Raw genomic sequence first — 15644 nt, 5'->3', positions numbered from 1 at the left:
GACATGGGTTACAGTTAAGGAGATAGAAATCAGAGTTCAGAAAATGTTAGCCTCTTCTTACCATTCTCTTTTCCCGTGGCAGGTGATTGAGTAAAAGAAATATATTCAGTGTGATGTGAAGGTGGATTCTAATGATTGATTCTTGAGAAAGCAGCATTGCCAAACCAGCAGGTTGTGAAATACCTCTTCCTGTGGTCATGACGGCTCTGCGTTCTGAGTCGCTAGCTATGTTCATTTGCTCGCAGTGTCTGTGTCTGCTGAGCCTAGGTTCTCATATGGCCTCCTGTCTCATACCCTGGGGCTGAACCTTGTTTTCTTGGTGGTTCATATCTTATGGGAGACAGAAAATATGAGAACTGCTCTTTCTAGATGTTCTTGAGGCTGTTGTAGAGTCATGGTCTTTATGACAAACTCTAATGAATTCACCCACTAGGGGTAACAACTCATTAGTGGGTTGTGAGATGAATTCAGTGGATCATGACCAGCATTAAAAACAAGTAAAGTATAATAGGAAATGTCAGAGTGTATTATCAAGTGATGAGGGTTAATATTATTTCGTGAAATGTGAACTCTTACTAGGTCATGCTGTGGAATTTAGTCACTGTGATTTGCATCAAAAAAATTTGAAAAACATCAGTTTGACTTACTTCCAGTTGAATGACAATTCAGTTGAATCCCACAAATGTATTTTGCACGTAATAATGAATATTTTTTGGAACACTTACTATGTGTCAAGAATTATTTTAAGGCCAGGCACGGTGGCTCATGCCTGTAATCCCAGCACTTTGGGAGGCCGAGGCGGGCAGATCATGAGGTCAGGGGATCGAGACCACGCTGGCTAATATGGTGAAACCCTGTGTCTACTAAAAAAGTACAAAAAAATTAGCCAGGCGTGGTAGCGGGCACCTGTAGTCCCAGCTACTCTGAGGCTGAGGCAGGAGAATGGCGTGAACCCAGGAGGCGGAGCTTGCAGTGAGCCGAGATCGCTCCACGGCACTCCAGCCTGGGCAACAGTGCAAGACTCTGTCTCAAAAAAAAAAAAAAAAAAAAAAAATTATTTTAAACATTTCGTTTATTCATTTCACATGTTTACATGTATTTGTCCTCCTAATAACCTTGTGAGGGTATAGACACTTAGAGATAGAAACCCCGGACCCTGCTTTTTGGGTACTCTTAGTCTCGTACTGGAGGCGGAAGACTGGACCGTGGAGGAGCGCGGTGCAGTTGCTGCTCTGTAACCAGGTAGAGGGAGCAGAGGCAGCCATCAACCACCTGATGGGTTCTGCATGGAGTCCCCTCTGAAAATCAGATCAGTTATTTTGTTCGGAGGAACATGTATTTATTTGAGGAGGTACAGTTTTTTGAAAAATTATGTGAGCTTCAGCTGTTTCAGAAAATGTTGCATATTGAGTCTGCAGATTGAATGGAGATTCTCAAGGCAGGTCATCTCTTCACTATAAAAACCAAATTTGTACAAACTTGGTGGTGTAAGTGTTGTGTTGTTGGGTGGGGAGTTCACATAAATTGGGCCACACTGAGGGTCTAGAATTTTATTCTTATGGATTTGCTTCTGTTGTAATTTTTCTTTATTTGTGGTTTTGTTTATAGGTGTGCCTTCTTCTTCCTGCTCCTCCTCCTCACTGGAAAACATGCTTTTGTTTAACAGTCCTTCTGTGGGCCCTGATGCTCCCAAGATAGAGGACTTGAAGTGGCATTCCGCGTTCTTCAGAAAACAAATGGGTACTTCCTTGGTTCATTCGCTGAAAAAGCCCCATAAGCGAGATCCTTTGCAGAATAGCACTGGAAGGGAAGGCAAAACCCTGCTGAAGCAGCCAGACCTCTGTGGTAGAAGGGAGGGGATGGTGGTCCCAGAGAGCTTTTTGGGTTTGGAAAAGACCTTTGCAGAAGCACGTCTCATATCAGCACAACAGAAAAATGGTGTGGTGATGCCAGACCACGGGAAAAGAAGAGACAATCGTTTTCATTGTGATCTCATTAAAGGAGACTTAAAGGACAAATCTTTTAAACAGAGTCACAAGCCTCTCAGGTCCTCAGATGTGTCCCAGAGGCATCTGGACAACACAAGAGCTGCCACCTCCCCTGGAGTGGGGCAGTCAGCACCTGGCACAAGGAAGGAGATAGTGCCCAAGTGCAATGGCTCCCTAATCAAAGTAAACTATAATCAGACTGCAGTCAAAGTGCCTACAACACCTGCCAGCCCAGTGAAAAACTGGGGAGGATTCCGGATTCCAAAGAAGGGGGAACGGCAGCAGCAGGGAGAGGCCCACGATGGGGCCTGCCACCAGCACTCAGACTACCCATATTTGGGCTTAGGCCGAGTTCCAGCCAAGGAAAGGGCAAAAAGCAAATTAAAATCCGACAATGAGAATGACGGGTATGTCCCCGATGTGGAAATGAGTGACTCAGAGAGTGAGGCATCAGAAAAGAAATGTATACACACCAGCAGCACTATCAGCAGGAGGACAGACATTATCAGGAGAAGCATCTTGGCTTCTTGATGCAACAGAGATGACACGGAAGCCCTTTGGGCTCGTCATTGGGTGTGCTAGAGGAGACCTCTGATGGAGGGAGAAGCAGAAACCCATTAATCCTGAGCTACACAAACACATTTACTTGCAATTCAGATAAATTGTTTTCCAGAGTCATTTTTAAATCATTTTTGTGAGAAGTTTGTGTTATTTGCAACTTGTTGAGGAAACAGAAGAGTAGATTGTAACCGTAAGACGTTGCTAAGACTAGTACCTGAACTAAACACTAAAATAAGAATGAAATAAGTTTTAAAGAAGGCAAGGCTTAAATAAGGTCATGAATTTTTATAGCCCTCTGCATTCTTCCCAAAGCACAAACTCGTGGTTACCTGAATATAGGGAACCAGATACGGTTCTTGAGAAACCCTCATGGCACCATTCATAGCCCATAAAGTTTATTTTCTAGGACTGTGGTCGATCTTGAAATCCTATTTATATTTGGCCCTCAAGGCTATTTTTGTTGCATTATAGTATACAGGCAGCAGCTCTGAAGCTTCAGTAACACTAGGAAATTTATGTGTAAATATAGCAGTCAGGGAAGAGAATTTTTAAAAGGTCATTATTGAAGGAGCTGAGGGGACAGGGTAGAGCTGCTGCAATGTGGAGATTTAGGGTAATATAGCAAGGTCCTGCTGCTTGAAGCCTGTGAGTGGGTTATGGATATGGGACTGGTGGAGAGTGAGACTGTTAGGAAAGTTGTATCTATGAATAAGGGCAGTTGAAGTACAATTTTTACCAGTCCACTTGACCTTCTTCTTCCCTAACCACTGGCTCTTGAGCCAGCTTGGGATTTCCCTGGCCATTGCCAATACCTGGCCATCTGGCTTCCAATAGTACAATGGCTACTCAAGTTCAAGTGAAGAACTTCCAGACTCTGGTGACTCTTACTTCCCAGAGCCAACCACTAGTGCATATGTCAGGGAATCCGGGCTTCCAACATGAACGGATTCCTTAAGAAAAAGGAAAAAAAAAAAAAAAAAAAAAAAAAAAAAACAGGAAAAAAGAGAAAAAGCGAAATAGGTTATATTTTAAAAACAATAGAAAGGCAATAAGTTGCGTAAGCTCTTACTATTGACCAAGGTTATACAGGAAAGAGACTGAAGTGTACCCTTGAATAGGTTTTCTGTAGTCAGAGTTCTAAACTCTAATTTGTAACTTGGACTTTCTAATTGCAAATGGCAATAACTAGTAAGTTATCAGCAATAATAAATTTAGCATTAAATTTGAGTACAATGTTTTGTTTTTGCACTCACTGTAGTGCGTATGTACTAAGACAGTGGATAGTGTTTAGGTCCTGTTAATTTTCTTTGGAATTCAATGTGGTTGTGAATCAAACTTAAGGAAGGAAAGTTTAAATAGCAATGAGATACAGAATTATGGGCCTTTGGAACAAGCCCGACTTCCCCTAAATTCTCTTTAGTTTGTTAATACCAGTATTCAGATTCCTGATTCATTTATACATCTGTTTCCATATGGCAGGGACATTATGATACTTAATGAATAATGCTTTGAGTTCTGCAGTTAACTTTCAAGTCTTCCAGATGATTGTCAACAACAAAAAAGGCTTATTGAATTCCATCTTGCTATGCAAGTTTTATCAGATGATCAAATAGTAGATCTGATGCATCCCTATTGTATGTATGACATTTTCAAACCAAGTCTTAACTTTTGAAGTCATTTTAGTAGCTAATTCAGGGGAGGGGAAAGAATGACGCAGGTTTTTAGACTGACTATTTTTGAGCTATGGGGCTCATTTTGAAAGACTGCTGTCCAGATCAGCTTGTTGCTACAGATAATAGAAGGTTCTTATGAATCCAAGTTGTATATTCACTTGTAGCATAATTTAAAAATTAGATTTTTTTTGCATATGAGCAAAAACCTTTTGCTGGATACAGGAGAAGGTTGGACTTTATCTACAGTTATCTTTTGACTACAGCAACAGCTCTGGGTGAGAGTAGAATTTATAGAGGGATAATTTGTCAAGCCATAGAAAGAAAATCTAAATTAATAGTATCACCTCTCACCATTTTAAGAGGTATCAGATTCATTTGCACTATTAGGAATGCTAGTTTTGTGCAAAAATAATGCCTTACCTGTTTTTTCCCCACATTTAGGTTGAAAAGCTTTCAAATGTTCCAAGTTATGCTGAACCAAAAAACAAAACAAAAACAAAACAAAAAATATTAAAAAAAAACCCCACACAAAAACAAAACACACAAAAATAAAAAGCCCACACTTTTTATTCCTGCTTCAAAATGCAAATGGTATAGAGCACGGTTTCTCTGACAGTATAATGATAGCTTTGTGAATTAGTTTCATGTCATGCTGGGAACTCTGTATGAGGTGGCCATAAGCAGCAACCAGCCCAAACACCCACTTGCATTCTATTAGTATGGAACCATTTGCATTTTTTTTTTAAGCTTTATCTTTCCTTGTGCATCCTGACCAAGAAATATCTTTGATTATGATTAATGTATTATGTCAAAATGTAGGCTAGTTAAACTTTTGTAAAGTTGCCTGGAATGTCATTTGTTAGGTTTTAAACACAAGATCTAAATGAAGGGTTTTATGTGTTGTGTACAAATCTTAATTATTTTGAAATGGACAAACTTGTCATTACATTTGTAACCTTGTACAGAGGATTTTTCACTATGTGCCTAGCTTGGTGTCTATTCAGCTAAAATTGAAAAAAAAAAAGGTGCATGAAGAGTTAAAAATCAAATTAAAGTATATGTAGAGATGACTATTTTATATTACATGACCCAATCCTGTATTTATTTCTACCCCCTTTTTGAAAGTATTTATAAAACTAGTTGAGGACAGCTGTATTTTTTTGTTGAACTATTTAGTAGAATTGTGCCTTTTTGTCTGTATGTGAATAAATGCTGTACATTTTGCAATACATTTTAAGTGTCTTCTGAAATCTGCTTTTGCTAAATATTTAAAGGTATATATGACTTAGCAGTCCTGAATCAGTTGTTTACTGTTGCCCAATTTAAATCAGGAATGAGAACTGTAGAGAACATATCAAGATTGTGCAGAGCATAGATTCAATGCGCTGCTTTCTGGCTCAACTCTGATGGTGGAACTGAAAAATAACGGTTTGGTTTTAGTCTTCCTCACCTGGAGTTCTTTCCAGAATACAGTTTTGGATCTGAAAATATAGAATCGTTGAAACAACATAGACTTCAGGGTCAGAGAGAACTGTATTTAAAGGCTAAACTATAGTTTACCAGGCATGTGACATTGGCCAAGTCACTGAACCGTTTTAAGCCTCAGTTTTCCCAGAAAGAGGATAACATCTTAGTATCTTAGATACTGAAGTAGTTGTGATTATTTAAAGCAAGTCCATTGAGCACCTTACAGAGAGCATATATTAGGCATTTAGTAAGTGGTAGGCTATTATTTTTATTAGGAACAAGACACTGATATTTGCAATGTTATTTTAACTGATGAGCTTTCTGAGGTGAAAAAATACTCCTGAATGATGGGAAGGTTGTATTTATAATACAACCTTTAAATAATTTTAAAAATAATTTTTCGAAGAGCAGTTTCATTAAATGCTTTCTTTTGATCACAGAACTCTGGGACAATAGGGCAAAAAAAGAGATTATCTGCATTATACACCTTAAGACTTGGCCAAGATCGCAGCAGTAGGTACTGGCAGAACTGGGCCTACACTCATTCTCATTTCTAATTTTGAGTTCTCCCTGCCTGAAACAATCTTTTGTACATCCACTACATGCAGAAATTAGCATATAGTGAAATGTACCTTTTTCTTTATGTTGGGAACAGCAAAACTGGTGTGAATTATGTATTCTCATGTAGATTATAATGATTAGGATCCAAAACAGGATAGCTATCTTAGTCTAATTTATAATTTTTGTAAGGATTTGGCCAGTTAAAAAAAAATTATTCGTACATTTTGCTAAAAGCTTATTTCTTGTTTCTCCTTAGTGACTATTTACTTCCATATTGCTTGCTGTGAGTAAGACCACTGAGAGAAATAACTGATTCTTCCTACAAGGTCTTAAAGTTGAATAACCACAATAGTTCCCTAGGGAAATTAAGTCCCCAGGAGCCAAAGGAAGGGCCTATCATTGGCAGTTGTGCAATCTGTGATGGCAAATGTAGCACCAGGGACTCATGTTCATGTTTTCACCCAAATCACTGAGAAAACAATTTCTACCTTTGAAGCATTAGCCATCTGCAACAAACTTCACAATTAACTTCGAGGTTGAAATCTTCAATATGATTTCCCTTTAATGCTCAGAACTGCATTAGATGACGTGTTCTAGTCTGAGGTAGGCTTTGATTGCCTGGTCATTGAAAAAGAGGATAAATGCAAATTCAATGTTACCTACTTCCTTGACTTCAACTGTTCCCTGTACTACTTATTCAGTTTGGCATCTCTGCAATCCAGCTTTTCTGGAGTGTGAAGAGATTGCTTATTGGGCATCCCCTCTTGGATGTATACAGGTACTTGAGATTTTGGACCTCTTTCTATATCCTGTTTTAGAGAATGTCCTCCTAGACTGAAACCTGGGAGTCCTTTATGAATTCTTCAGCTCTCACAGCCAAAGAGTGATCAAGGCCTGTGTATTATATTTAATACTGCCTTGATATTTTTTGTTTTGGATCCCACCACCATTTGCTATATAATTCAGGCCTCTTCATTATTTGCCTGGATTACTGAAGCAGCCACTTATCTGGTTTCCTTGACACAAATCTTACTGAAATTAATCTCTCCAGCATTTGGCTGAAGCCTTGCCAACGGTATCTCCATAGTGATAACTTCTGAAATAAAAGCTGATTTTGTCATTCCACATAGCCTTTGGGGAAACCTCCTGACTTCTGCAGATAATTACAAAGGTTTATCAAGTGGCAAGCACTAGTATGTAATTATGTTAATTAGTTTAATCCTTATAATGTGAAGTAGGCACTATTATCTCCAATTTGCAGATGAGGAAACTGAGGCACAGAGAAATTAAGTAATTTGCTCAAGGTCAGTAGGGGTAGATCTGGGATTCAATCCCAGCCCGTCTGGGATTGAGACCTGTAGGCTGTACTGCCTCTCAGAATATAAAACTAGTTCACACACGGCCGGGCGCAGTGGCTCATGCCTGTAATCCCAGCACTTTGGGAGGCTGAGGTGGGAGGATCCCGAGGTCAGGAGTTTGAGAACAGCCTGACCCATATGGTGAAACCCTGTATCTACTAAAAATACAAAAAATTAGCCAGGTGTGGTGGCGTGCGCCTGTAATCCTAGCTACTCAAGAGGCTGACGCAAGAGAACTGCTTGAACCTGGGAGGCGGAGGTTGCAGTGACCTGAAATCACGCCACTGCACTCCAGCCTGGGTGACAGAGTGAGACTCGGTCTCAAAAAAAAAAACAAAAAACAAAAAACCAGAGTTCACACAAAGTAGTTCGCATATTTTTGAGTATACTGAGGACTACATGTGTAAACTTCAGTTAAATGAATTGGTAAAGTTAAATTTATTTGTAAAGCCAATAAACTTGGTTAAAACATGTTAATGCACTGGTTAAAAGACTTTGAGTATAACCTAAGAGATAATGTGTAGGATAGTCTGCTTATGGTCAATTAGTTCCTGCCTTATTCTAGGAAGAATGGAATTAATTTAGTCACATGCATATTTATATAACACACATACATACAAACATATTTACAGATCAAATATATGTATATGTGATCAAAGAAAACAACACTGCTATCAAAGAATAAAGGGAATAACTGAATTCTCTCTATATCCTAACACTGCTTGGAAAGTTACAGAATTATTTAAAATCACAGTTTCTTGATGTTGAGAACTAATATCTTAACACTAAATTAAAGCTATGTAAAACCTCCAAGTCAGCATTTTTGTGATATAAAGTATAATAAATCCAGTTATTTTTACAAATGAGTAAGCAATGCTGAATTAAGTAGCAAAGATAAAAATAATGTGTGTTGTCATTCCTAATGTATTGCCAATGTGTCCTGATATTCTCACTACTACTTGGCTTATATATGGCTGAGTTTTAAAAATTACATTTATAATTATGGGTTAATGTGATTATTTTACTCACTAATCTGGGTGATAGTTCTAACTTCAGGATCATGACCAGTGTAAAACAATTTCTTTATGAAGCAAATCTTTTTCTCTGGTGGTTCCCTTCCCATGCAACAGTTTCAAAGAGAGCTTTTCTCCTTTTTCCCACCAATTTTGGCTCTAATTCAGTTCCATCCTTGGAGCTTCTCTTTTTTATATCAAATGCTTGTGATGATATCTTTGCCTCAACTAGTCTCAAGTACTCTAAGTAAATACGTTTCAAACTCCATGCTTTAAAATATCACACTCTGAAAGGAAATTATACATTATATCACTTTACAATAACTAAACACAATTTAACATTTTTTTGGTCGATTAAAATTGGTGAAACTGTCATCACTCATTGAAGAAACCTGGAAACTTTCAAAGGAGGTATTAAGCTAATTACTATAACTTCCTTTGCTTCCATCTATTATTTTCTACTACTTACATTTAGGTTGTGGCCAATTTCTTTTCTAGGTCTGAAAAATTTACCAAATCCCACTAGATATGAGGATACTTTTTTCTAGCAAGTTTTTTAGGTATATATACGTAATCTGAAAACCAAAAGAGCTTTTTGGGTAGTGCCAGTCAGAGAGGGAATTAAAACAAAAAAAGAGGCTCATAGCTCAGACTTGTTTTAAGGTTGATGAATGAAAAAGTGCAAGTAGAATTTTTCGAAATCTATTTGGCATCTATATATCCAATCAAGAACGCTGATCCTTGAACTGCAAGGACAGAGTGGACACAGGTAAAATCATGAGGGTCACTTGAAGTCTAGAATGTGTGAAGCACTTATATGAGAGCATCTAGATGTTTACAGTAGTTCAAGCCTCCTAACTCAGATGAATTACATCCCATGACACTTGGAGAACCTATAAAGGTTATTTTTGAATCACTGTCAGCAAATGGGAGAGGTGTCAAAATTATAGATTCCTCAAACTCTAAGATACAACGTTGCACAATAGTACAATTCTAGTGTTGACCAGATCTGGTCTGAAATCCAGCTGTGCCCCCTGCCAGCTATGTGACCCCGAGCCAATGACTTAACTTTTACTATACCTCATCTCTTTGGAAAGGAAATAACACCTACCTAGAAGGGCTGTCGGACTATATGAGATAATAATGCAAAATGTTAGCATGATGCATAGCATATGACAGATGCTCAACAAATAGACATTATTAATACACATAAGCATGCTACCATAATCCAGAGAAACTCTCCAATGGATTGGTTTAGTTATTTGAAGAAATATGCTTATAACTTCTCTTATTCTCCTTTATCCCATAGAGTAGTTTAAATGAAAGGAGATCTAGTCTCACTTTCAATCCTCCTAGATGTAAATATTAAAGGTTTCCTTATACTTTATATTATGCTCTGATAGCTTTTTCATTCATTGATAAAAGGACTGTGCTGCCATAGAATGAAAACATTGAATAAAAACTTCCATAATGCCTTATCAAAGGAATTGAAGAGTTTTAACAAACATAAAAGGAACCTGCTGTGATCACTAGGATGCTACATGGATTTATTAAGAAGGCTAAGTTACTTTTCATTTTGGACAGGATTACTGGATTACATCTGGAGAATATGACTAGTGTGGCATAAATGAACTTTTGCTTGGCAGAAGGCTGGATCTTTCTTGATGTTCTTATGATAATGCACAAGCAGCCATATGGGCCAGATTAAAACCAGGTTGAATTACTACATCTGACATGTGCTGATCAGTTACCCATTTAAGGGAGGTGGTGCTCGGTATGCTCTGAGACTGTCTATATTTCAATCTGTCTGTTTCTTTTCTTTTTTTTCAATGGTTCAAATGAAAATATGGGTAGCATGTTTATCAAATGTGTGGCTAGCATTCATTGTAAATAAAAAATTGTCTGTGGTGCAAGAAATATAGCAGTAAATAAAGACAGACATGGCTCCTATTGTAGAGCTATCAAACGAGGTAACAGAATTAGGAGCTAAAATGACCTCAGAAGTTTCTAATAATTTAATTAAATTTAATAGGGATAAATAACTAGTCTTGTATTTAGGCAAAGATTTGGCTTAGCAACAAAACCTTTGAAAAAGACTTAGGATTTTTTGGCCGGGCGCGGTGGCTCAAGCCTGTAATCCCAGCACTTTGGGAGGCCGAGATGGGCGGATCACGAGGTCAGGAGATCGAGACCATCCTTGCTAACCCGGTGAAACCCCGTCTCTACTAAAAAATACAAAAAAACTAGCAGGGCGAGGTGGCGGGTGCCTGTAGTCCCAGCTGCTTGGGAGGCTGAGGCAGGAGAATGGTGTGAACCTGGGAGGCGGAGCTTGCAGTGAGCTAAGATCTGGCCACTGCACTCCAGCCTGGGCGACAGAGCAAGACTCTGTCTCAAAAAAAAAAAAAAAAAAAGAAAAAGACTTAGGATTTTAGTTGACAACATGCTCAATATCTGTCCAACAGTGTGATTCAACTTTCCCTCCAAAACTCCAAAAAAGCTAATAATTTTAAGCTGCATTAATGGAAGTGTAAACTATGGAATAAGTTCTATAGAATAAACTATAGAATAGTAATTCATATTTTTTCCTCATCCTAAACACTGAAAAATATTACATATGTATACTTCAATGAATCACTAACTACAGTGACCCCCTAAGCATGATTTCCTAAGAAACTTTCAGAATCTTCTTGGGGTAGGGAGAAGACAAAGGGTACATAGTTTGAAGCCATATCTATTCTCTGGAGATCTAATAAGTTGTCGGCTTACACATAGGCAAATATCACACATGGGGGGCACCTATGAGAATGTGGAACACATGTGAGTGTTTTGCGGTGAATTCTTGAGCTAGAGGATACCAGTGTTGTAAAAAATTTCTTTTAAGATGCCTTTCTGTCCAATGACTTTTATTATCTAAGCATATTTTTCTTCCTTATATAAATATATGGCTTTGTCCCCAAAGCCATATATTTTTCTAAGGTTTAAGGGATGGTAAGGGACAGGTTTTTATCTGCAACCTCAGGGTACTGCAATGTCTCTGTCTACATGTTTATGTGTATATAGGTATGTTTTAGGTAATCACTAGACAAATTTAATTATTTTTGATAAAAATTTTTGCAAAAAAGTTAATTACAAATTTATTTTGAAAAAAATGATAAAAGACATTATGGTTAAAGAATAGAATTTATAGTAAAATGTTTAAAGTGTTTTTTCACTCTTTCTTGATTTGAGAGTTGGTTTGGCAAGACTATGTAGCTATGAAATATTTAATATTTGCAGACTTAATGAGTGACTCAATTGCTGCTAATGTTTTCCCATGTTTGGGGTAGTTATAATTCTCACACCAGAGAAGAAATTAGAAGATTGTTGCCTGCCCTAGTTTGCATATTTGTATACAAAGGGAAGAAGAGGTAATCATCTCCTTTCTTCTTCAGGGAGAAACAATCAAGAAACATGAATAAATAAAATGAACTAGCTGTGTTGTCCTCAATAGCAGATCTATGTCACTTCTTACCTCTTTCCTACTCATTTCTCCTGTATAGTAAAATACAGTTCACAGAATAAATGATATTGTTTGTATCATTTATAAATGAAGACTGACCTATATGAGAAGTGTTAAAAACTCCACTACATTTTTACATTGGAAATTATTATTGTTATTATTTTTTTTGAGATGGAGTCTTGCTCTGTCGCCCAGGCTGGAGTGCAGTGGTGCGATCTCAGCTCACCGCAAGCTCCGCCTCCCAGGTTCACGCTATTCTCCTGCCTCAGCCTCCCGAGTAGCTGGGACTACAGGTGCCTGCCACCAGGCCCTAATTTTTTGCATATTTAGTAGAGATGGGGTTTCACCATGTTAGCCAGGATGGTCTCGATCTCCTGACCTCGTGATCCACTCGCCTTGGCCTCCCAAAGTGCTGGGATTACAGGCCTGAGTCACTGCAACCGGCCTACATTGGAAATTATTAACAAACTTTTCTGAAAAGAAAAAAACCCTCAAGTTTAGTTCTGTTGCTAAACATAGCTTAAGCCTGTTCAAATTCAACAGAGGTCAGAAAGGCATATTATCTGCATATTAGCAGCCTATTCTTCTCTTGGAGAATATCTAAGTATGCAAGGAGATCCAAGAGAAGATGGGTTATCAGAATGTGAAGAGTAGTTGCCTGAGGCCAAAGTTTGGAGGAAGTATCTCTGTTCCGAGATTTTCCCTTGAAAAAATACGTATGGAAAGTTAGATTTTTTGAAAACGTATAATAATATAATACTTATATTCCATTTGCTAGAGTGTTAGTTTCTGAAGTGCTTTCTTCTACAGTCTCATACTTTTGATAGACATAAAATTCTAACATCCCTAAAATTTTCTAAAAATAAATTCTATGTTCTATAAATATGAATATGAACATAACTCTTACTACATGGAAATTAGTCTGTGAATGACCTGGGAAGGAATTTAAAGAATCAAATGAAAAATTCTTTAAGAAATGAAAATAAGCTATGTGCCTCCAATCTGATTACCATTTAACTGCCATATAGGTATGATTTGGTCTCATCATTGCATTTGATACTAGCAACCATGCGCCTTCCTTGAGTGGTTTATCATGTTGGAGTCTCTTTGTTATGACCCTCTCATTGCTCCTATTTAGTCTCCTATAATGACTCATCTTCGTGAGCTCATTCAACAAATAAAGACATTCCTTCAGGTCCTGTTCTTAAAAACTCAGTTGTTGAAAAAGCAGTTATTGAATACCCTCCACGTGCCAGGGACTATATTGGGTGCTAGGGAGAAAATAAATGAGAATACATGTGGTCTTACTCTTACTGAGCTTGTACTCTGTTGGGGAGAAGATGACATGAAAGAAAGTATTCCAAAAAGAGTTAATTACAAATATTGATAAGTGCTTTGAAGGAAAACTACGGTGCACTATTATGAGCAATATAACAAGGGGATCTTTTTGAGGCTAGGGAGGGCCTCTGAGGAACTGATATTTGAGTAGAGATCTGAAAAGTGTATAAATAAAAAAGTACATGCAGATGCCAGACACAGTGGCTGAGGCCTGAAATCCCAGCACTTTGGGAGGCCAAGGCAGGCAGATCAACTGAGGTCAGGAGTTCGAGACCAACCTTGCCAAGATGGTGAAACCCCGTCTCTATTAAAAACAGAAAAATTAGTGGGTGTGGTGGCGGGCGCTTGTAATCCCAGCTACTTGGGAGGCTGAGGCAGGAGAATGGCTTGAACCTGGGAGGCGGAGGTTGCAGTGAGCTGAGATCATGCCTCTGTATTCCAGCCTGGGCGATTGAGCAAGACTGTCTCAAAAAAAGAAGGTACATGCAGAGACCCTGTATTGGGAGGGAGGATTTTATATTGATGAAAGTAAAGAAGGCCATCAAAGTCAGAGCACAAGAAATGGAGGCGAAGACAAGTGTGGGAGGAGGCTGAAGAGACTGCTATTCACATCATGGAAGGCCCCAAAGGTAGCTCTTCCACTTCCACAGCTTCAATTCTCAGCTCCACACAAAAGGCTCCCATCGCACACTGGGGCCTGCCGAGGGGTGAAAGGGTAGGGGAGGATCAGCATTAGGAGAAATACCTAATATAGATAACGGGTTGATGGGTGCAGCAATCCACCATGGTACATGTATACCTATGTAACAAACCTGCACCTTCTGCATATTTACCCTAGAACTTAAAATATGATAATAATAATAAAAAAAGATTCCTATGACTGTCTTAACTGTTAGCATCAGTACTAAATTTCTGACTGATGGTTGAATATCTACACGTGAATGTTTTCATGTCACCTTCAACTCAAACTCATTATCTTTTATCTGGACAACTGCAGCAGTCTCCTGATTGGTTATCCAGATGCAAACCTCTCTGCTTTAACCAACAGAAACCAGGGTGCACTAAGTTCAAACCAGAGAACAGGTACATGTATCTATGAAGATCAATAGGACTTCAATAGTTCAATGCCATGCAGTCTTAGCACCTAAGATCTCCATTTGATTAGTATTGCTTTAAGTAACATGTAAAAAACTCCTTCCAAATTCTTAAATATCAGGTTTCATAAATACTGAAAACTGTAAGTTAAAAATGAAGCACTACAATCATACATTAAAATACATGACAGCATTGTTTTAGAAAGTGCACAATTTATTACATTTATGAGTTCATAATAAAATGGATACTTAGGAACTTTAAAAATGAGTTAGAAGTAACAATTAGATGTAAAATTTTCAAATCTTGGAAACTGAAATATTAAATTCTAGAATTTTCTTAAAAACTCTTTCTTATGAAAGAGAAATTTGCATAGTTTGAAAATTATTATAGCCTTTCAAGGGAAAAAGGAGGAATTAAAAAACAGACACATTGATGAAGGCAATGAGTTCTTCTCAGCTGGTTTATTCTCCACTGAAGCTCAATATAGGATTATATTTTCTTTACTTACAGGAAGTGGTCACTGCTCTGTTTTCCAATAACCCTCAAAACAGAATAACAATGCTTACGCAAAATAACACAAGCCTTAACTATTATACTCTGCAGGCTTTACCATTTCAATACACTTCTAGTCCAACTGCTTTCCCAACTCTAAAGTTCTGTGAATGAACTATGAATATTTTTAAATATTTTCCAGATTCATCAGGGAGGCTGCTTTTCTTCTCTGCACTGTAATCACACTGAGCTGCAATTAAAATAAACAATCGGTAAGTAGTTACTTTTTCTGTGGAAAATCTTAGATTAACACAAAGTAGAATGCATCACAACCTATAAGTACTGAAAACGGTCTTATTGGAAAGGGTTTTGTAAACGATCTTTTTCTTTTTGAGGCAGTCTTGCTCTGTTGCCCAGGCTGGAGTACAGTGGTACAATCACAGCTCACTGTAGCCTTGACCTCCCAGGGTCAAGTGATCCTTCTGCTTCAGCCTCTTCAGTAGTCACTTTGCCTGGTTAATTTTAATGTTTTTCAGAGACAGGGTCTCACTACATTGACCAGACCAGCCTTGAACTCCTAGGCTCAAGCAATCCACCCA

The 15644-nt window shown here is 38.1% G+C and overlaps 2 protein-coding genes across 16 annotated transcripts in view; one reads left to right on the top strand and one right to left on the bottom strand.

Moving 5' to 3' along the window:
- Positions 1 to 5453, top strand: part of LOC105486086 (jade family PHD finger 1) — a 68909-nt gene extending 63456 nt beyond the window's left edge. For all 10 annotated transcript variants that reach the window (XM_011748761.2, XM_011748762.2, XM_011748764.3 and 7 more), the window contains exon 11: positions 1609 to 5453. In XM_011748761.2, the coding sequence (XP_011747063.1) occupies positions 1609 to 2519 (911 nt within the window). In that variant the 3' untranslated portion in view covers positions 2520 to 5453. The remainder of the gene's footprint in view (positions 1 to 1608) is intronic.
- LOC105486091 (sodium channel and clathrin linker 1) overlaps positions 3378 to 15644 on the bottom strand; it is a 215130-nt gene continuing 202863 nt past the window's right edge. For 3 of the 6 annotated variants that reach the window (XM_011748770.3, XM_011748771.3, XM_071093041.1), the window contains 2 exons: positions 4643 to 4694; positions 3378 to 3499 (listed from right to left, as the gene is read on the bottom strand). In XM_011748770.3, coding sequence (XP_011747072.1) covers positions 3402 to 3499; positions 4643 to 4694 — 150 coding nt within the window. In that variant the 3' untranslated portion in view covers positions 3378 to 3401. Of the gene's footprint in view, positions 3500 to 4642; positions 4695 to 6738; positions 6869 to 8027; positions 15296 to 15644 lie in introns of those variants that run through there. The other 3 variants (XM_011748772.3, XM_011748774.3, XR_011620971.1) reach the window with 2 other exon arrangements.

Source organism: Macaca nemestrina, chromosome 3 (assembly GCF_043159975.1).
Source record: "Macaca nemestrina isolate mMacNem1 chromosome 3, mMacNem.hap1, whole genome shotgun sequence".
In the NCBI taxonomy this organism is placed as follows: Eukaryota; Metazoa; Chordata; class Mammalia; order Primates; family Cercopithecidae; genus Macaca; species Macaca nemestrina.
Note: the sequence above shows the minus strand (reverse complement) of the source record. Positions and strands in the feature narration are given on the sequence as shown.